Source organism: Salmo salar, chromosome 19 (assembly GCF_965601325.2).
Source record: "Salmo salar chromosome 19, fSalSal1, whole genome shotgun sequence".
NCBI classification, from domain to species: Eukaryota; Metazoa; Chordata; class Actinopteri; order Salmoniformes; family Salmonidae; genus Salmo; species Salmo salar.
The window spans coordinates 19,009,337-19,031,512 of NC_138309.1; the positions used below are offsets into that span (position 1 = coordinate 19,009,337).

Sequence of the window (22,176 nt, forward strand, 5' to 3'; positions counted from 1 at the left end):
ACATATTACAACCAAGATAAACATGATGAACATATTACAACCATGATATAAACATGATGAACATATTACAACCAAGATATAAACATGATGAACATATTACAACCTAAGATAAACATGATGAACATATTACAACCATGATATAAACATGATGAACATATTACAACCAAGATAAACATGATGAACATATTACAACCAAGATATAAACATGATGAACATATTACAACCAAGATAAACATGATGAACATATTACAACCAAGATAAACATGATGAACATATTACAACCAAGATATAAACATGATGAACATATTACAACCTAAGATAAACATGATGAACATATTACAACCAAGATATAAACATGATGAACATATTACAACCATGATATAAACATGATGAACATATTACAACCATGATGAACATATTACAACCATGATATAAACATGATGAACATATTACAACCATGATATAAACATGATGAACATATTACAACTAAGATAAACATGATGAACATATTACAACCATGATATAAACATGATGAACATATTACAACCAAGATAAACATGATGAACATATTACAACCAAGATATAAACATGATGAACATATTACAACCATGAGATAAACATGATGAACATATTACAACCAAGATAAACATGATGAACATATTACAACCAAGATATAAACATGATGAACATATTACAACCATGATAAACATGATGAACATATTACAACCAAGATAAACATGATGAACATATTACAACCATGATATAAACATGATGAACATATTACAACCAAGATAAACATGATGAACATATTACAACCATGATAAACATGATGAACATATTACAACCAAGATAAACATGATGAACATATTACAACCATGATAAACATGATGAACATATTACAACCATGATATAAACATGATGAACATATTACAACCATGATATAAACATGATGAACATATTACAACCAAGATAAACATGATGAACATATTACAACCAAGATAAACATGATGAACATATTACAACCAAGATAAACATGATGAACATATTACAACCAAGATATAAACATGATGAACATATTACAACCATGATATAAACATGATGAACATATTACAACCAAGATAAACATGATGAACATATTACAACCAAGATAAACATGATGAACATATTACAACCAAGATATAAACATGATGAACATATTACAACCATGATATAAACATGATGAACATATTACAACCAAGATATAAACATGATGAACATATTACAACCATGATATAAACATGATGAACATATTACAACCAAGATAAACATGATGAACATATTACAACCAAGATAAACATGATGAACATATTACAACCAAGATAAACATGATGAACATATTACAACCATGATATAAACATGATGAACATATTACAACCATGATATAAACATGATGAACATATTACAACCATGATATAAACATGATGAACATATTACAACCAAGATAAACATGATGAACATATTACAACCAAGATAAACATGATGAACATATTACAACCAAGATAAACATGATGAACATATTACAACCAAGATAAACATGATGAACATATTACAACCAAGATATAAACATGATGAACATATTACAACCATGATATAAACATGATGAACATATTACAACTAAGATATAAACATGATAAACATATTACAACCATGATATAAACATAATGAACATATTACAACCAAGATAAACATGATAAACATACACATTTAAACCTGTAATAGAAAAACATGAGAACTTTTGCAGAAAAGTTGAGAGTTAATGTTATTTACAGTGTTATAACAGAGTAATATGTTTTACATGTTGTTAAGCAGAGTTGCCATTAGAGAATAATAAAATAATTAAAACAAATGGCATTTTCTTAGGTGTACTGTACTTTTGCATTTTCAATGCATGGACAAATGGCCCATGCAGCACTGGCCTGGACATCTGGGTTTGGGTTTTTCAACAAGGACCAGAGCAGACGCACTCCATCCAGACGGTCAATGATGCTGTAGGAGAAGAGCAAAAAGAGCGAGAGAGCGAGAGAGAGAGAGCGAGAGAGAGTGAGAGAGAGCGAGAGAGAACAAGAGCGAGAGAGAGCGAGAGAGAGCGAGAGAGAGAGAGAGAGAGAGAGAGAGAGAGAGAGAGAGAGAGAGAGAGAGAGAGAGAGAGGGAGGGAGATATAGAGCAGTAGACAGAGGATCGAGAGAGATAGACAGACAGAGAGAGAGAGATAAAGAAAGAGAATAGAGAGTGATATTACAGCGGGCACAGTCAGTGTGATATACTCTGAACAAAACGCAACATGTAAAGTGTTGGTCCCATGTTTCATGAGCTGAAATAAAAGATACCAGAAATCTTACATACACACAAAAATAGTATTTCTCTCAAATTTAGTGAAGAAATTTGTTTACATCCCTGTTAGTGAGCATTTCTCCTTTGCCAAAATAATCCATCCACCTGACAGGTGTGGCATATCAAGAAGCTGATTAAACATAATGATAATAACACAGGTGCACCTTGTACTGGGGACAATAAAAGGCCACTAAAATTATGCTGTTGCCAGAAAATGTCATGTTAATTTATCTACTATAAGAATTTGGCTGTACGTCCAACCGGCCTCACAACCGCAGACCACATGTAACCACGACAGCCCAGGAACTCCACATCTGGCTTCTTTACCTGAGGGATCGTCTGAGACCAGCCATCCGGACAGCTGATGAAACTGTGGGTTTGCACAACCAAAGAATTTCTGAACAAACTGTCAGAAACCGTCTCAGGGAAGCTCATATGCATGCTTGTCATCCTCACCAGGGTACTGACCTGACTGCAGTTCGGTGTCGTAACCGACTTCAGTGGGCAAATGCTCTCCTTCCATGGCCACTGGCACACTAGAGAAGTGTGCTCTTCACGGATTAATCCCGGTTTCAACTGTAGCGGCAGATGGCAGACAGCGTGTATGGCGTCGTGTGGGCGAGCGGTTTGCTGATGTCAATGTTGTGAACAGAGTGCCCCATTGGTGGCGGTGGGGTTATGGTATGGGCAGGTAGAGATACAGTGTCATGCCATTCATCCACCGCCATCACCTAATTTTTCAACATGATAATGCACAGCCCCATGTTGCAAGGATCTGTACACAATTCCTGGAAGCTGATAATGTCCCAGCTCTTGAATTGACCTGCGTACACACCAGACATGTCATCCATTGAGCATGTTTGGGATGCTCTGGATCGACGTGTACAACAGCGTGTTCCAGTTCCCGCCAATATCCAGCAACTTCGCACAGCCATTTTAGAGGAGTGGGACAACATTCCACAGGCCACAATCAACAGCCAGATCAACTCTATGCGAAGGAGACGTGTCACGCTGTTGGAGGCAAATGGTGGTCACACCAGATACTGACTGGTTTTCTAATCCACGCACCTACTTTTTTTTTAAGGTATCTGTGACCAACAGATGCAAATCTGTATTTCCAGTCATGTGAAATCCATAGATTAGGGCCTTCAATTGACTGATTTCCTTATATGAACTGTAACTCAGTAAAATCTTTGAATTTGTTGCGTGATGCGTTTATATTTTTGTTCAGTGTATATACTTTCACAGTCAAGAGGAGCATTTGAGTGCTCGTCTTTCTCAGAGCTCTGGCTGGGCCATACAGTAGTATTAGTATGTCCAGGCCCTGAATACCCATCACAGGGCAGAATCAAAGGGTTCTGCATGGGTTTTCAATGACAAACCAACCTTCACCAGCCCCATTCTGTTTCCACCACAGCTCTAAAAACTGACTCTCTGTCTGGTCTGGTAAAGTGGATCTCCATGAGAAATCACTGAGTGCCTATGTGACGGTAGGCCATAGGTTAACTTAAATCAAGGTAAAGTGAGAGGTCTATATAGATATTTATATATAGAACCAAAACAACATTATACTGTACGGTGGGTGGGTAGTCTGGGGATACCTCTTTCCAAATCAAACAGAGCCAGTAGACAGGTCTCTCTATATTTCATGGCGTCCGAGTTGAAGTTTACTTAAGCATAAGCCGTATTTCATGCTGCGTACATGACTGTAGTCAAGGCTGTAGTCAGGGTCTGGGAACCCAAAGAATTACACCACAATGTGCCCGTTGTCTGGTATAAATAACATGTAACGTTTTTCCCATGTGTGCTTCCACCAACAAGGCCGACATTGAATGCTGTCATAATTACTTAAACACTCCCTAATCACGGTATCTCCGTGACTGGCAATGAGCGAGCACTCATCAAGAGAAGTCCCCTGCGCCATCTGTCTTCCGTTTGCACATAAATCAGTCTGGGGGATCATATCGTAAGATTTCAGTCAGAGGGGCCTCCTAAATCCAGCCCAACAACAAACTAAACTTCATATCGAGCGCCAGAAAAGTTCTGTCCTCACAAGAGCAGGTATGAAACACGTTAGCATGAAGGAGACAACTGACAGTTGGATGAGGGATGGAAACAAGGAGACCACAAAGCCTTAAGGCATTTGCAAAACGTGTGTTCTTTCTTGTAAATTACAGAAAGTACTAGGAGGGATTGTAATGTGATATTTTCCCATATTTTGTCTATGATATCATTAACCACACAGTGCAATAGCTTAGAATAAAAATACGCTTATTTTCAAAAGGATTTTAAAACAAATAGGTAGGCGTAGATCATCGATTAGCTGGTTTTGAAAAGTTACAACTATGGCCAGGACTTTTTCCTGGCCATGTGGCCTGGACCAGGAAAACAAAGCTAAACAAAGCCAATAACTGACATGGATTTTGCAATGAATTTGGAGCACCACGTAGAGTTTGGAGCAGCAAAGACATACATTACCCTGTAGTCCAGTCAGTCAGTGAGTGACAATAGCAGGCCTGGTCAGGTCCTTAATCTGAGAACCAGCTCTGACCAAACGTGGTCTGGAGCAGGAAACAATCAAATGTGAGCTATGTTAATTGCTCGGCAAACTACTGTACACACAGGTCCTCAAAATAATTCACCCTGCCACAAGACATACAGAAAGCACTTGTGGAAATGACGACTTTCTGTCCACAACTAAGTGTAAATGCTAAAAAAATGACAAGGCCTAAATATACATTCCATGAGAAAACATGGCCCTGAATGAATGGGTTCAGATGTAACATTCTGCCTGGGTGAATGGAGAAGTTAGGCTAGCTAGCCTAATTGCTGTTTCTTCAAAACAACAGTTCTGCAACTTTTATTGAACCACTGTGGTTATACTTATCAACACCATATTACTTATTCTTACAATGGCATTAATGGCAAGCCTAACAAAACATACTCAGACGAAAAGTTATTTGTGTCCAGTGTTAACTAAGTAAGGGTCTTGCAGTCTGTAACAGCCTTGTAATAGCAATGCGATTCAAATGGGACTATATTGTATGCAGTGTTTAGGAGGATTGAAGCCAAATAAGCAGCACATACTGTAGTTAGCAGGACTGGACTGTAGCTATGTGTTCACTGTTGATGTTTTTCCAGCCACGAGGGCTTGGATGGCTGAAGGTATGCTACTCTGACCAGTTCAGCAACATGAATGACCACAGTAAAACTGTGGGACGCGCCACCACAACCATATTTATCGCAGCAGGTACAATAAACAAGGCTTTTAAAACTGTCACTCCACTGAAGATGAACATTAAACCTACCTGGTGAGGATGAAAGATTAAGATCATAGCCTGACATTATCACCAGGACACCGTCTGTTATCAACATTATTAGGACCAATTACGATGATGAACGACTGTTAATGATAGAGGTTATGAATCATTTTGAAGAGCTTTAGAGATGTCAATAAATGGGTCATAAGTCAGATATCACATAAAGCATCACCACTGTTGATCATCTGAACGGAGTTGGTGATTTACGCCACAACATTAAATATATATATCTCTTTGACTAACGTCATATTCTCAAGCTCGGTGGCGCAGGCTCCCACAGCCTTGGTGACGTTGACCAGCAGGGCCTGGTTGGTTCCCGTCAGCAGGTTGACCAGGGGCTGGATGCCTCCACACTTCCTGATGGTGGCCCTGTTGGCAGGTTTCTGGGCCCCCTCGCCCAGCGCGCCGACCACGTTCACCAGCACCTCCTCAGGCTGGTCTGTCAGCAGACCGACCAGGGTCTCCAAGGCCTTGTAATCCTGGAACCTGGGGAAAGGCACAGAACCTGGGTCAATCAACCAATCACTTTATTCAACCAATCACTTCCATCTTTTTTATAGCCTTATATGTTATATGCAGCTTTGGACATACTGTAAGTGTAGGGGCTTCAAGAATAGGACATAATTCTGAATCCTAATCAATATCCTGTAGATGTTACAATGTGTGTGGAGCAAGTCAAAATGAGTTCTATTTGGGAATGGATGTATTTTTTCAGCACAAATCACTTGACCCAGTAACAACAGGACAGTTTTCCCACGACTGCTCAAAGGCCTCTCCACACATGTACTTTGCATGACCGAGGTTCACTGTGGCTTGGACTAGTTCACTCCCTGTTTTACTGTGATTTCACTTTGTTTGCCAGAACTACCGAGTGGGTAAACGACAGTAAACATTTAAGAGGGATATAATGTGGTTGCAGAAAGCCTCAACAAACCTCTGATGTACGATTAAGTTCTATGACTGTTTTCCCTCACAGTTATGGTTACTGGCAACACAGTCCGCAGGCTATTGTAGAAAGTGTCCAAGGTCATTTGGTTTTGGTCATGATCCACCGAAACAGATTCTTGCAAGCAAAACAGTAATGAACGGAGCGGCTGCCAAAGCAAACTTTTAGTGAATTTAGCGTAGAAAAACGATGCTATTCATACGGACACCACTGAAGTTGTATCTACATGGTGCTCCAACAGTAGAATTTAGTGATGGGGGATATTATTTATACAGATATTACAGATATTATTTTGGACAATATTATATCGATACTTTGACTCCGGGTATGGATTTGATACTAGGTAGCGTCAGCTGGCGCTAGTCGGCTGTACATGCATCAGAACTCAGTATTTTTCATCCTATAGCTTGTTCTCCATCTTTTTTTAAATAGTGAGCCAACATGCTTATAGCACTTTTATTTCCATGACTGATCAAAACAAATGTTATCATGCTCTCTATTGTCTCTCTCCAGCAGACATATAGTGAGCAATATGTTTGGAACATCAAAGCGCAATAAAATTGCAGTGTCGAATCACAATACATATAGAATTGTCATATAGAATTGTCTCAGCCACCTGAGCCACGGCCTGTTCACCCCGCTACCATCTAGAAGGCGAAGACAGTACAGGTGCATCAAGACTGGGACCGAGAGACTGAAAACAGCTTATATCTGCAGGCCATCAGACTGTTAAACAGTCAACACTAGCCGGCCTCCACCCAGTACTCTGCTTAGTCACTGTTACTAGCCGGCTACCACCCGGTACTCTACCCTGTACCTTAGAGACTGCTGCCCAAGAGTCAATGAACACTGGTCACTTAAATACTGTTTACATACTGTTTTACACACTTTATATGTTCATAATGTATTCTAGTCAAGGCTCTACACGCTGATCCTCAACACTGGAGCTCCACAGGGGTGCGTGCTCAGTCCCCTCCTGTACTCCCTGTTCACCCACGACTGCATGGCCAGGCTCGACTCCAACACCATCATCAAGTTTGCAGACGACACAACAGTGGTAGGCCTGATCACAGACAACGTCGAGACAGCCTATATGGAGGAGGTCAGAGACCTGGCCGTGTGGTGCCAGAATAACAACCTATCCCTCAATGTAACCAAGACTAAGGAGATGATTGTGGACTACAGGAAAAGGAGGACCGAGCACGCCCCCATTCTCATCGACGGGGCTGTAGTGGAGCAGGTTGAGAGTTTCAAGTTCCTCGGTGTCCACATCAACAACAAACTAGAATGGTTCAAACACACCAAGACAGTTGTGAAGAGGGCACGACAAAGCCTATTCCCCCTCAGGAAACTAAAAAGATTTGGCATGGGTCCTGAGATCCTCAAAAGGTTCTACAGCTGTAACATCGAGAGCATCCTGACCAGTTGCATCACTGCCTGGTACGGCAATTGCTCGGCCTCTGACTGCAAGGCACTACAGAGGGTAGTGCGTACGGCCCAGTACATCACTGGGGCTAAGCTGCCTGCCATCCAGGACCTCTACACCAGGCGGTGTCAGAGGAAGGCCCTAAAAATTGTCAAAGACCCCAGCCACCCCAGTCATAGACTGTTCTCTCTACTATCGCATGGCAAGCGGTACTGGAGTGCCAAGTCTAGGACAAAAAGGCTTCTCAACAGTTTTTACCCCCAAGCCATAAGACTCCTGAACAGGTAATCAAATGGCTACCCGGACTATTTGCATTGTGTTGATTTGATCCTATACAACTACTGCTGTACAAATTACATTTATTTATAAAGCCCTTCTTACATCAGTTGATATCTCAAAGTGCTGTACAGAAACCCAGCCTAAAACACCAAACAGCAAGCAATGCAGGTGTAGAAGCACGGTGGCTAGGAAAAACTCCCTAGAAAGGCCAGAACCTAGGAAGAACTCTAGAGAGGAACCAGGCTATGAGGGGTGGCCAGTCCTCTTCTGGCTGTGCCGGGTGGAGATACACACCTTATCTACTCATATAATGTCCATACTGTCTATACACACTGTCTATACACACCATATATAAACTGTCCACTTAGGAAGCAACACTGATTGACAATAAATTTCACATGCTGTTGTGCAAATGGAATAGACAACAGGTGGAAATTATAGGCAATTAGCAAGACACCCCCAATAAAGGAGTGGTTCTGCAGGTGGTGACCACAGACCACTTCTCAGTTCCTATGCTTCCTGGCTGATGTTTTGGTCACTTTTGAATGCTGGCGGTGCTTTCACTCTAGTGGTAGCATGAGACGGAGTCTACAACCCACACAAGTGGCTCAGGTAGTGCAGCTCATCCAGGATGGCACATCAATGCGAGCTGTGGCAAGAAGGTTTGCTGTGTCTGTCAGCGTAGTGTCCAGAGCATGGAGGCGCTACCAGGAGACAGGCCAGTACATCAGGAGACGTGGAGGAGGCCGTACGAGGGCAACAACCCAGCAGCAGGACCGCTACCTCTGCCTTTGTGCAAGGAGGAGCAGGAGGAGCACTGCCAGAGCCCTGCAAAATGACCTCCAGCAGGCCACAAATGTGCATGTGTCTGCTCAAACGGTCAGAAACAGACTCCATGAGGGTGGTATGAGGGCCCGACGTCCACAGGTGGGGGTTGTGCTTACAGCCCAACACCGTGCAGGACGTTTGGCATTTGCCAGAGAACACCAAGATTGGCAAATTCGCCACTGGCGCCCTGTGCTCTTCACAGATGAAAGCAGGTTCACACTGAGCACATGTGACAGACGTGACAGAGTCTGGAGACGCCGTGGAGAATGTTCTGCTGCCTGCAACATCCTCCAGCATGACCGGTTTGGCGGTGGGTCAGTCATGGTGTGGGGTGGCATTTCTTTGGGGGGCCGCACAGCCCTCCATGTGCTCGCCAGAGGTAGCCTGACTGCCATTAGGTACCGAGATGAGATCCTCAGACCCCTTGTGAGACCATATGCTGGTGCGGTTGGCCCTGGGTTCCTCCTAATGCAAGACAATGCTAGACCTCATGTGGCTGGAGTGTGTCAGCAGTTCCTGCAAGAGGAAGGCATTGATGCTATGGACTGGCCCGCCCGTTCCCCAGACCTGAATCCAATTGAGCACATCTGGGACATCATGTCTCGCTCCATCCACCAACGCAACGTCGCACCACAGACTGTCCAGGAGTTGGCGGATGCTTTCGTCCAGGTCTGGGAGGAGATCCCTCAGGAGACCATCTGCCACCTCATCAGGAGCATGCCCAGGCGTTGTAGGGAGGTCATACAGGCACGTGGAGGCCACACACACTACTGAGCCTCATTTTGACTTGTTTTAAGGACATTACATCAAAGTTGGATCAGCCTGTAGTGTGGTTTTCCACTTTAATTTTGAGTGCGACTCCAAATCCAGACCTCCATGGGTTGATAAATTGGATTTCCATTGATTATTTTTGTGTGATTTTGTTGTCAGCACATTCAACTATGTAAATAAAAAAGTATTTAATAAGATTGTTTCTTTCATTCAGATCTAGGATGTGTTATTTTAGTGTTCCCTTATTTTAGTGTTCCCATATATATATACACATATATATATACACATACACATATGGGTGGTATATATATATATATATATATATATATATATATATATATATATATATATATATATATATATATATATATATATATTCCGGATTCTAAAATTGCTCATCTTCATTTCTTATTTTTTTGTGTACATTTTGGATAATGTGTGTATAGTCATTGGATTGCTAGACATTTCTGCATTGTTGGAGCTAGAAACATAAGCATTTCTCTGCACCTGCGATAACATCTGTAAAACTGTGTACCAGACCAATAAATGTTGATTTGATAGAATCGCAATACATATCGTATCGGCTCTTAAGCATTGTGATAATATCGTATTGTGAGGTCCCTGGAAATTCCCTGACCTAGAATTCCCTTGTAATTGCACAAATAACTTTTGATAAATGGACTGCAAGTCATGCCTATTTTTGTTCAGCCAATCCCAGCTCGCGTAATAAAGATGGCAGAAGTAACACAAAGCTGGCTGAATCAGCTCCTCGTACAAACAGTAGGCTCAATACAAGTGGAAGCATCATTAAGGCCTGTCAAAAGGCACAGGGACCAAAGAGAGGCTTCTGTGTAGCAGTTTCAGGATGAATTGTGTTGCTCTTTTTCTAAACACATCTGTTACAGTAACACATTCATTCACATTCGTGGTGCAAAGAACTTGAATGCTGCCTGTCTGTCCTTTTATACCACAGACAGTTTGTTTTTAAGAAGGGGCTGTGTGTGAAAGAGTCATTTCAAGGACAACTGGAAAGGAAGAGAGCCTTGAAGACGTTCAATGGGAATCATAAAGGGCCTGGGATACTTTCAGAAGGATAAATTCTACTGCCTAACGTTGAACAGAAAAATGAACTCACTTCAAAATGAAGGAGAGTGAACTGCTGCCTGAATAGGCCTAGAGGTCGGGTGAGCAAAATTCTGTAGATAGAAACGGGAGGTAAGAAAGAAGTATCATTATGATACATAATGATGGTGTTCTGCTCATCATAGACTCTGGAAGAGAGGTAAGAGAAGGAGGACTGGACGGATAGTCAGTAATTGTAACTGAACCATACAATCTTGACCTCAAACATTATTGCGCTGGCAAATACAGTCCGAGTCTTGGCAAGGACCACTTTCCATTGCAAAGTTATTCCCTCACTAGTTTGTTACAGGGCTTAGTTTTTACACAGCTTCTGTGTGTGTGCATAACACTTTCGTATATAAGGTTCAAGGGGACACATACCAATGCACCTATAAATCTGCACAAAAAAAAACAGTCCAAAATGTTCCTAATGCGAGACAAGAGGTTTGAGAGGCCTTTTTATTAAGGCCTTTCATACATACAGTGAGGGGAAAAAGTATTTGATCCCTGCTGATTTTGTACGTTTGCCCACTGACAAAGAAATGATCAGTCTATAATTTGAAAGGTAGGTTTATTTGAACAGTGAGAGACAGAATAACAAAAAAACAAAAAAACGCATGTCAAAAATGTTATAAATTGATTTGCATTTTAATGAGGGAAATAAGTATTTGACCCCTCTGCAAAACATGACTTAGTACTTGGTGACAAAACCCTTGTTGGCAATCACAGAGGTCAGACGTTTCTTGTAGTTGGCCACCAGGTTTGCACACATCTCAGGAGGATTTTGTCCAACTCCTCTATGCTGATCTTCTCCAAGTCATTAAGGTTTTGAGGCTGTCGTTTGGCAACTCAAACCTTCAGCTCCCTCCACAGATTTTATATGGGATTAAGGTCTGGAGACTGGCTAGGCCACTCCAGGACCTTAATGTGCTTCTTCTTGACCTTAATGTGCTTCTTCTTTGTTGCCTTGGCCATGTGTTTTGGGTCATTGTCATGCTGGAATACCCATCCACGACCCATTTTCAATGCCCTGGCTGAGGAAAGGAGGTTCTCACCCAAGATTTGACGGTACATGGCCCCGTCCATCGTCCCTTTGATGCGGTGAAGTTGTCCTGTCCCCTTAGCAGAAAAACACCCCGAAAGCATAATGTTTCCACCTCCATGTTTGATGGTGAGGATGGTGTTCTTGGGGTCATAGGCAGCATTCCTCCTCCTCCAAACACGGTGAGTTGAGTTGATGCCAAAGAGCTCCATTTTTGGTCTCATCAGACCACAACACTTTCACCCAGTTGTCCTCTGAATCATTCAGATGTTCATTGGCAAAATTCAGACGGGCATGTATATGTGCTTTCTTGAGCAGGGGGACCCTGCGGGTGCTGCAGGATTTCAGTCATTCACGGCGTAGTGTGTTACCAATTGTTTTCTTGGTGACTATGGTCCCAGCTGCCTTGAGATCATTGACAAGATCCTCCCACGTAGTTCTGGGCTGATTCCTCACCGTTCTCATGATCATTGCAACTCCATGAGCTGAGATCTTGCATGGAGTCCCAGGCCGAGGGAGATTGACATTTCTTTTGTGTTTCTTCCATTTGCGAATAATCGCATCAACTGTTGTCACCTTCTCACCAAGTTGCTTGGCGATGGTCTGTAGCCCATTCCAGCCTTGTGTAGGTCTACAATCTTGTCCCTGACATCCTTGGAGAGCTCTTTGGTCTTGGCCATGGTGGAGAGTTTGGAATCTGATTGATTGATTGCTTCTGTGGACAGGTGTCTTTTATACAGGTAACAAGCTGAGATGAGGAGCACTCCCTTTAAGAGTGTGCTCCTAATCTCAGCTCGTTACCTGTATAAAAGACACTTGGGAGCCAGAAATCTTTCTGATTGAGAGGGGGTCAAATACTTATTTCTCTCATTAAAATGCAAATCAATTTATAACATTTTTAACATGCGTTTTTCTGGATTTTTTTGTTGTTATTCTGTCTCTCACTGTTCAAATAAACCTACCATTAAAATTATAGACTGATCATTTCTTTGTCAGTGGGCAAACGTACAAAATCAGCAGGGGATCAAATACTTTTTTCCCCCACTGTATACTGACATACTGTATTAAAGTCACTTTTTCCTCCAGTCATGTTCAGACTATAGGCTATAGGCTCCATATTGCAGGTCTTAGGAAAATGTCAATCTCTCGGAATTTAGCCGATGTAGACCTTTAAAACAAACACACTTAAGTTATGAAGATGATTTTTTTTTTGCCATCAATGATCTCTTATGTTGATGCATCATTAATCAGGAAAATAGCTAACACATGAGTCTTCTTCTGGGCTTTAGTGGAGGTCTCCCTCTCGCTCCACATCTCTCAGGCCTGCATCCCACACATCCCTACTGTACAGTACAGCCATGCCATGTTAAAGATCACTCACACGAAAGCACACTGTCTGCTATTGGCCACAAGGGCTGTTTGAGTTGTTCATTTACTACTTGGGAATACAAAAAAAGCTCAACTCCCTCTCATTACTGTTTCTGTCAAATATATTCTAAAACGATTTTCGTCTCGAAACACCACTCAGCCCATGATTGATTCTGAAATGAACACAACGGCCCTTAACAACTCTCAACAAAAAACTCTATTACTGTTTGCAGCCGTTCCTTTTTGACAGTAATGGCTTGGTCATGTGATTCCAAACCTGCGTCTTGACATTTTTACATGTTATTCAAATAACCCTGGGAGAGTTAAAAAAAAAAAAACAGATCCACTCGCAAATGTAAGTGTAGATTAAAACAGTCAGTGCTCTACTCTTCATAATACTGGTTTCCTCTCCGGCCTTCCTGGAGAACCCACTGCCAAATTTCTACCTTTATTCACACCAACCGCCCGAGCCGTCCAAAAAACTTAACACAAACACTACACAGGAAGGTAACCGTTCAATGAAACATTGTAGTGGGTGATACGGCCCTTTGGGTCGCTCTCTCTCACTGACTGGATTCCTTAGTTATTTATCACATTCCCCTAAATGAGTGTGAGGGTTTGATGCTTGCCAATGAAGTGTCAACCAATTGCGGTTTTACATGTGATTATCAGTATCATTATTTATTATTATTATTATTATTATGGACCATTTTTGCATAGCAACAGTGTTATGAGTAAGTACGCTGAGACAAGCGGCCTGTAATGGGAGCAAGTGCACAAGGTGCCACATTACTCATTGCCACTGTAGTTCATTTGTTTTATCGCCGTGCCAGGCTGCACTCTAAAGGCTCCCAATCTCTGCCATTTTTGTGTTATTTTATATGCATCAGAACTGGACTGAATATGAAGGCTTGTTAAGTAGCCAGAGGACTGAAAGGCAGTCTGAAAGGTTCACTTTGTTTCTTGAACTCTCTCCTGTATGAATTCTTTAGTCTTTATAACTAAATAAGTTGTCATCCAACACTCTTCGTTCTATGCAAACAGAACATATGCTTTTGTTTATGACAATAACCACTGGTCTGGTTGTCCATCATGAACTTGGCACCAGAGATAGTAATCTATATCCACCTGTTTTAAAGAGAGCGTTATTGGCATGCTTCTATAATGGGATCATTGCTTAATTGACTGTGGCAACAGGCACTTTCTTCCAGTTGGGAAGACTTAACTTAGACTCTAAATGTAGGATATCATTCTGTCAGTTATGAAATATGAAGTGGAAGGAGACCGGTGTGAGTGCTACTGGGACATTTTACTATTATTTTTTAAATTCCTCTGCAATTTTCAGTCCTACAGAGTTTTTGAGTCAGATGCTAAACATTTCCACATTATCTTAATTCATCATATAAAACCATATAAAACTCCAAAAGCCTCTTTTATCGTAAAAACGTATTAAAAAGAGCCACAGCCTTATCAGTTTGTTGGCTACGTTTCTGAAAATAAGCCTTGAATTTATTAAGAGGTTACTGTGGTTTAAATTAATGCATATGGCTTGCATTGTCCACTGAGTCACTCGGACAAATAAAAGAAATACAGCAACAACAAAACAAGTCATGGGAGTACCTTTAGCAAACATTGAGAGATGCCAGGGCACGATATTCAGGCATTATTTATTTTTGAGGGAAAATTACTGATTTAAAAAATCATCCCATGCAAAATAAAGCCAGCCAGGAAAGATTCTAGAAAGTGTGACTGTTGAAGAGAACTAAATGACAATGAAATAAACGTGGGTATGCCGTAACATGACAAATGATTTAAGAGTCTGTCAGCTTACATTTCCAACATTATGGAGGAGTCATTTTCTAGGCAGCTTTCTCTCAGTCCGCTTGCCCATGTTCATTACTAATGGGAGAAGAACTGCTTTAGACTAACCATAGGGTGTCTATAAAATCAACTCTTTACTTCATCTTTTGTTAACAGTAGAAAAGCGCACATTCCTCCTGCTAACCGTCACATAAAAGATCAGAGATAATAGAATCTGTGTATCTGCAAAACTTAACATTCACTTAACAATCACTTCAGCCAGACACAACGTAAAGGATGAGATGTGACAACTTTTGGGAGTGGAAAAAGTGAGACTCACATATGAACAAATGAGAGGTCTCGTAAAAACGCCAAGTGATTTCAGCATATCGACCCTCATCCCAACCGCTACCACTAGGATTTCCATTGGAACGAACTGTAGACCCATCTCACCATACTTTAAAGTTAGCTCTCTAAATTCCCATCAGACTCATGACACTAAGTTTGCAAACATATTATCTGAGTATTGCGAGCACCTATGGCTGCCCACTCAATACATGCCAAGTGGACATCAGTCAAAACAAAAATGTACTTCTGTGTGGGTAATTTGTCAAAGTCAGGGCCAGGCTAATTTTATAGGCTACCAGTAATTACACCAACCTACCAATGACATAAGACATGCCCCACTCTAAAGTACTCCGCCCCCTCACCCCCCACTACACTAAATATGGGATCACGACCGGCAACACACAGTTTACCTCTGGTGCTGGTCAGGCTCCAGTCTGAGTGGGGCTGTAGTGATAATGAGGGTTAATAATAATGGGAAGGAGAGAAGGAGGGAGGGATGCCTGGATGGAGGGAGAGGGAGGGGTAACATTACTTAGCCACGTTCTCCATGCTGATGGAGCACTTCCAGATGGCCCCGGTGGTGGCAGCCAGGAGCTGCTTGTTGTCTGCCTGGCTCAGCAGAGTCACCAAGGGCTGCAGGCCCTCGCACTGACGCACCAGGTCACGGGTACGCTTGTCCTCTGCACACTGAGACAGACAGACAAACATTGCTAGATGTATTTTGGGACGCTTCTTGCCCTAATGCTTATGCATTGTCCACATTCCCAGCCTCAATTTATTCTTGTTTAATTATGATGGACTGAAAACATTCTTAACATGAGTCATAACCATGGTTACCTTGAAGATGGCACTGGCGCAGTGCATCTGTAGCTCGTGGTTGTCACAGTTGAGGTTTTTCACCAAGTCCTCGATCATACCCTCCGTCTGGATGGCAATCCTGTAACTTCTCTGGAAATGAACGTTCAGAGAAAACACATAGGCAGTCAATGACAGTGTTTTGGTTTGCAATGATGAATCACTAGGTGGTCCTCTTCAGGGTGGCACATGCTGCCCACTAAACCATAGGTATACCCGAAATGGCACCCTATTCCCTATACAGGGCACTTCTTTTGGCCAGCGGCTCATAGTGAGCCCCTCACCTCGGAGGCACACTCCTGCAGGGTTCCCACGACAGGGATCAGCATGTTCTCGTGGGGAGACTTGAGCAGGCGAGCCAGCAGAGGGATGCCCCCGGCCTTGCGGATGGCCTCTTTGTTCCTGGTGCTCTTACTGCAGCTCCAGAGGGCCAGGGCCCCGCAGCGAGCCACCTCCACGTCCTTCTCCTGCTCCTCTGTCAGGGCCGCCGAGTCAGGCACGCAGTCTAGTAACTCCACCTGGGAACACACACACACACACAGACAACACACACTCAACGATCCAGTGTGCATCAAAGAAAATATATATCAGACATTGTGAGAGTGAATGTGAAAACCACAGGAAATGCTGTAATGATAGCTGTGGTTTCCATTGACGCAATGTATTAAATGAGATTAGCAAAGTTGTTGGCCATGATTAAGTGAATAATTAAATCATATTATTATGTGGGCTGACAGAATAAAAAAACAGAGATTCAGAATGTGGAAAAAGAGCAGGTCTGCGTGTTGATGTTACAGTGTTGAAATCCCAGAGTGACCCTTTATGACCGTCAGTCTGTGTGTCAGAGCTGTGTTAAAGCCATAGTTCCTGCACGGCCACTGAGACAGAGCAGGCAAAGCTATTACACATGTTATGCAGTTCAAAGGTGGTCTCAGTCTGTAGTTCAGCGTGAAATTAATCTCTCCACTGCAATGACTGAATGAGCACATCCGATTTGGTGCTTGAGGATAAATATACAAGGCCCACAGGCTTTAATCACAGGTCGCTCTGTCAATAAACATCAACTCAGATCCAAGGATGTCAAAGGACATTCTATCCGTTTCCCCCCCAATGACTTTGATGTTTTGTAACATAAAACTAGGGGAAAGGTGGGTGAGGGTGGCATGTATCAGGGATCCCAGTGTATGGAAACTGGAGGTACTTAGAAGAGCCAGTGCTGTGAAGAGCTGTGTGTTGCTGTGCTGGGCTGTCTTCTGTAGAGGGGAGCCATGATTTGACTATATTGGACTATATTGTCTAAGTTTCTGCTTTCCTATAGCATGTGACTCCAAATAGGCTCTGTAGTGGGTCAGTAAGAGGGTGCTGCTGGGAACATCAGCAGGACTGTGGGTTCATTTCCCGCACGGGTTACATTCCCATATATTTATGTGTCACTGTCAATGTTTTGGATCAAAGCGTCTGTCTAAATGACATTAGTATTATGTTCCCTTGTGCAAGGCTGCTGTGCTACAGTACAGTGCGGTATATATCTTCCCACTAGACTCACCAGTCTCTTGATCCCTCCGTGCTGTCTGACTGTCCTCCTGGCCCGTCTGAACTTGGCCACGTTGGCGATGGTCTCTGCGGCCAGGTATTTTAGGTCCTTGTCTGGGGAGTCCAAGATCTTCACCATGGTCTGCAGGCCACCCAGGTCAGCGATGGCCCGGCGGATCTGAGAGTTTCGGCTGATCTCCTTCAGAATCTTCAGAGAGCCAATCTAAATCATGCACGAAGACGGTAAGTCCACAAAGTACATCTCGCTAAATCTCCTTAGCAAGTAAAAAACGTTGGCTTGTATGAAGAAAAACTGCAAAGCCAACGTCAACAACATGGGCTAAACATCCGTCAACAAGAGCACAAGTAAAGAGGATTAGGTAAACCCCCAAAACGTGACCCCTAAATATAGACAGCCGTTTCTAAAGAGTTTCAATATAAAGGCATGCTGTATAAAAAGCGCCCACACATCTCATTAGGTCTATTGGAGTCTAATTGCTTCCCGGTGTCTTTAAAGGGCCCCCAGTCAGTACTCTGGGTATCTGAAACACTAGGCTGGCACACACAGCACAGGGGCAGCTCTGTTTCCCCCCAAGGGCATCCAGGTCCGCTTGGCAGGGAGCAGGGACTGGGAGGGCTACTCACTTTGCATTTGATTTCTTCTGTATCCAGCAAGTTAATGAGGACTTCAAGGCCACCTACATCCCGGATGGCCAGTTGGCACGTCTCCTGGGCTAAATTAAAGTCCCTCATGGAGCACAGAGCAATCACAGTGGCCGTCTGGTTGCCTCCCTGAAATAAGAATGAAAACACGGCACCAATGAATAAATGAATAAAACGGCAGAGAAAAGAATTAAAGAGACGTTTAGAAACACGGGGACACAGTGTCTCCCCTCCTTCCCTCTACTGATATCTCTCTTTAACCATGCCTGCTGGGGTTCATTTGTGACAGTTAAACACCAGTGGAGAGAAATGATTTGATATGGAATGGCACTGACTCGGACTACTAAGATGCCTGTGGCCAGAAACCATAGACAATGACCTAAGTTAAAGATAAAAGAGAAAAATTAGCATTGAAATGTTGATTGAACATAATAATGAGTAAGCATTTCAAAAGACTCTCTGTTATGACAGTTGCTATACACACACAAAATAACTCAAAGCTTGTTTCTACCCAATTAGCTACTTAGTAACTACTACTAAGCAAACAAGTGGTTTGGGAGTAAAAAAAAATATATCTTCTTTGATTTCACTTCATGTGCCTCAATATAAAGGAAGAGGATATTGAGCCAATTTGGGTTTATTGCTTCTTAAGTGTAACACAATGTAAAGATGTAAAACAGGTGACTGGGGTCATTCTCTGACCTATATAATGATAGGTGATTGGGCTGACAGTGTTGGACACATAACCAAACAATTTAGTTGAGATTGAGTGTGGCATTACATGCATAAAGAAGGAAGTTGGCAGAAGGTAGATACAACAATTGCAATTCTCAGATACTTAGTCTGTATTGTGTCTTCTTCCTGCAGTGTACCTTCGGTTGATGTGAAATATACTTTATAAAATACAAACGCAACATGTAAAGTGTTGATCAGATGTTTCATTAGCTGATCACAGAAATGTTCCATACACACAAAAAGCTTATTTCTCCCAAATGTTGTGTACACATTTGTTTACATCCTTGTTAGTGAGCATTTCTCCTTTGCCAAGATAATCCATCCACCTGACAGGTGTGGCATATCAAGAAGCTGATTAAACAGCATGATCATTACACAGTTGCACCTTGTGCTGGGGACAATAAAAGGCCACTCTGAAATGTTTTGTCACACAACACAATGCCACAGATGTCTCAAGTTTTGAGAGGGTGTGCAATTGCCATGGTGACTTGTAGGAATGTCCACCAAAGCTGTTGCCAGAGAATTTAATTGTCATTTCTCTATTATAAGCTGCATCCAACGTTGTTTTAGAAAATTGCACAACCAGCCTCACAACCGCAGACCACGTGTAACCGTGCAAGCCCAGGACCTCCACATCCGGCTTCTTCACCTGCGGGATCATCTGAGATCAGCCACCAAGACAGCTGATGAAACTGAGGAGTATTTCTGTCTGTAATAAAGCCATTTTGTGGAGAAAAACTAATTCTGATTGGCTGGGCCTGGCTCCCAAGTGGGTGGGCCTACGGCTGCACCCTTGCCCAGTCATGTGAAATCCATAGATCAGGGCATAATTAATTTATTTCAATTGACTGATTTCCTTATATGAACCGTAACTCAGTAAAATTGTTGTATGTCGCATTTATATTTTTGTTCAGTATAGTTTAGACAGAACAAAACCTAATTCCAGATTGAAACAACAGTTCCTCGCAGTAGGTAGAAAATACAGCAGTAAACTGGATGTGTTACACGACTTTGAAATGTGACATGGCATCCTAAAGTCAAAATCTCCTGGCAAGTGAACAGTCCAAATCTTATTGTTTCATTTTTTTCTTTCTGTTCTTCTTTTAAATGAACCACAGAACGACGTGGAGATCAGTGAGTTCTTAGGGCACTACTGCAAGCTGCTTTATTAGTTGCACACTTCACAAACATCTCCGACTCAGGACCATCCCAGACAGATTACTCTACCCACGCAAAGGAGACTCAAATCTCTTATGTAATGAACGTACTAACGTGAGATAGAAGAGCTATTTAAAGTGAAAAAAAAACGACAATGGATAACAGTATGTTCTACGCAGTTCATGTTATGGGAGTACAGTTAAATCGCTGTATCTGGGTGAACCGTGCTATGAAGGAGTTCCCAAAAAGAGGTAGCCTGAAACACTGTTGTGAGCGGGATAATGGACACGTGTTCCCCATATTATGACGTTGGCCTAAATGTGAACCTTTTGTCTATTAACAGCAGTGGATCTACTGCTTATATAGTCTCCACCACCCCTTCCCACTCTTCAAAGGATTCAGTGGGGCTAGGATCATACCTTGTAAAAACAAAACGCTATGTTTGGAACTGATACCAGAGAGAAAATATCATATGCTTCCAGTTTTGTTAGCTTTGGTTTAGAAGTATTGTAGACATTCTTTAAAACATTGACAACATCTGACAATCTGTTAAGATGGATGTCTCTGACTCTCATCCAGCTAGCATGATAGGGGCAGATGTGCAGGCAGAGGGGGCAGATAGCCTACAACTCAACAACTGTCTGTCAAATGGCACACTATTCCCTATAAAGTACACTACCCTATGGGTATTGGTCAAAAGTAGTGCACTATAAAGAGAATAGGGTACTATTTGGGAAGCGACCTCTGTCTGCATCGAAAGACTACAGCTTATGAAAGACACATGAATAAACTGTAAACATAACCAATGACTAGGGTTTACATAACATGATGAGGACATTTTTCTACAGTATTTATGTGACTTTGGGGCATTTGTGATTCGCCACAGAAAATAAACAATACTTCATAGATTTACACTTGTCACAATAGGGGGGATAACAGGGAAGACTGCAGAGGTTAGGCTGCTATGTGTTTTGTTTATAGTAGTTTAAACCCAGGTGAACACGTCTGCTCCAAAACTGGGGAGGGACTCACTGCTCAATACATTTCACTACCAGCAGGATTTGGCAATAAGAATAGAGATGACTAAATGTCCTCATAAATTATATCCAGAGGAAAAATATCTTTAAATATTTCACATTACAAAGTAGGGAAAGAATGAAGGGAATTCAGTATTCATAAATACAGTATACTGTCATGATCTGGTGAATGCAGTCAATTACCAATATTAACGCAGCAAAAAAAAGAAACGCCCTCTCATTGTCAACTGCGTTTATTTTCAGCAAACTTAACATGTGTAAATATTTGTATGAACACAAGATTCCACAACTGAGACATAAACTGAACAGGTTCCACAGACATGTGACTAACAGAAACTGAATAATGTGTCCCTGAACAAAGGGGGAGTCAAAATCAAAAGTAACAGTCAGTATCTGGTGTGGCCACCAGCTGCATTATGTACTGCAGTGCATCTCCTCCTCATGGACTGCACCAGATCTCAGATTTCTTGCTGTGAGATGTTACCCCACTCTTCCAGCAAGGCACCTGCAAGTTCCCGGACATTTCTGGCGGGGAATGGCCCTAGCCCTCACCCTCCGATCCAACAGGTCCCAG

At 42.1% G+C, this 22,176-nt stretch overlaps 1 protein-coding gene across 1 annotated transcript in view; it reads right to left on the reverse strand.

Moving 5' to 3' along the window:
• Nucleotides 1–22,176, reverse strand: part of odad2 (outer dynein arm docking complex subunit 2) — a 76,161-nt gene that overhangs the window by 25,938 nt on the left and 28,047 nt on the right. The window contains exons 11-17 of the mRNA XM_014157496.2: nt 18,655–18,801; nt 18,023–18,232; nt 16,761–16,994; nt 16,459–16,569; nt 16,154–16,308; nt 5,935–6,177; nt 1,911–2,025 (exon numbers count right to left, since the gene is read on the reverse strand). Coding sequence (XP_014012971.2) covers nt 1,911–2,025; nt 5,935–6,177; nt 16,154–16,308; nt 16,459–16,569; nt 16,761–16,994; nt 18,023–18,232; nt 18,655–18,801 — 1,215 coding nt within the window. The remainder of the gene's footprint in view (nt 1–1,910; nt 2,026–5,934; nt 6,178–16,153; nt 16,309–16,458; nt 16,570–16,760; nt 16,995–18,022; nt 18,233–18,654; nt 18,802–22,176) is intronic.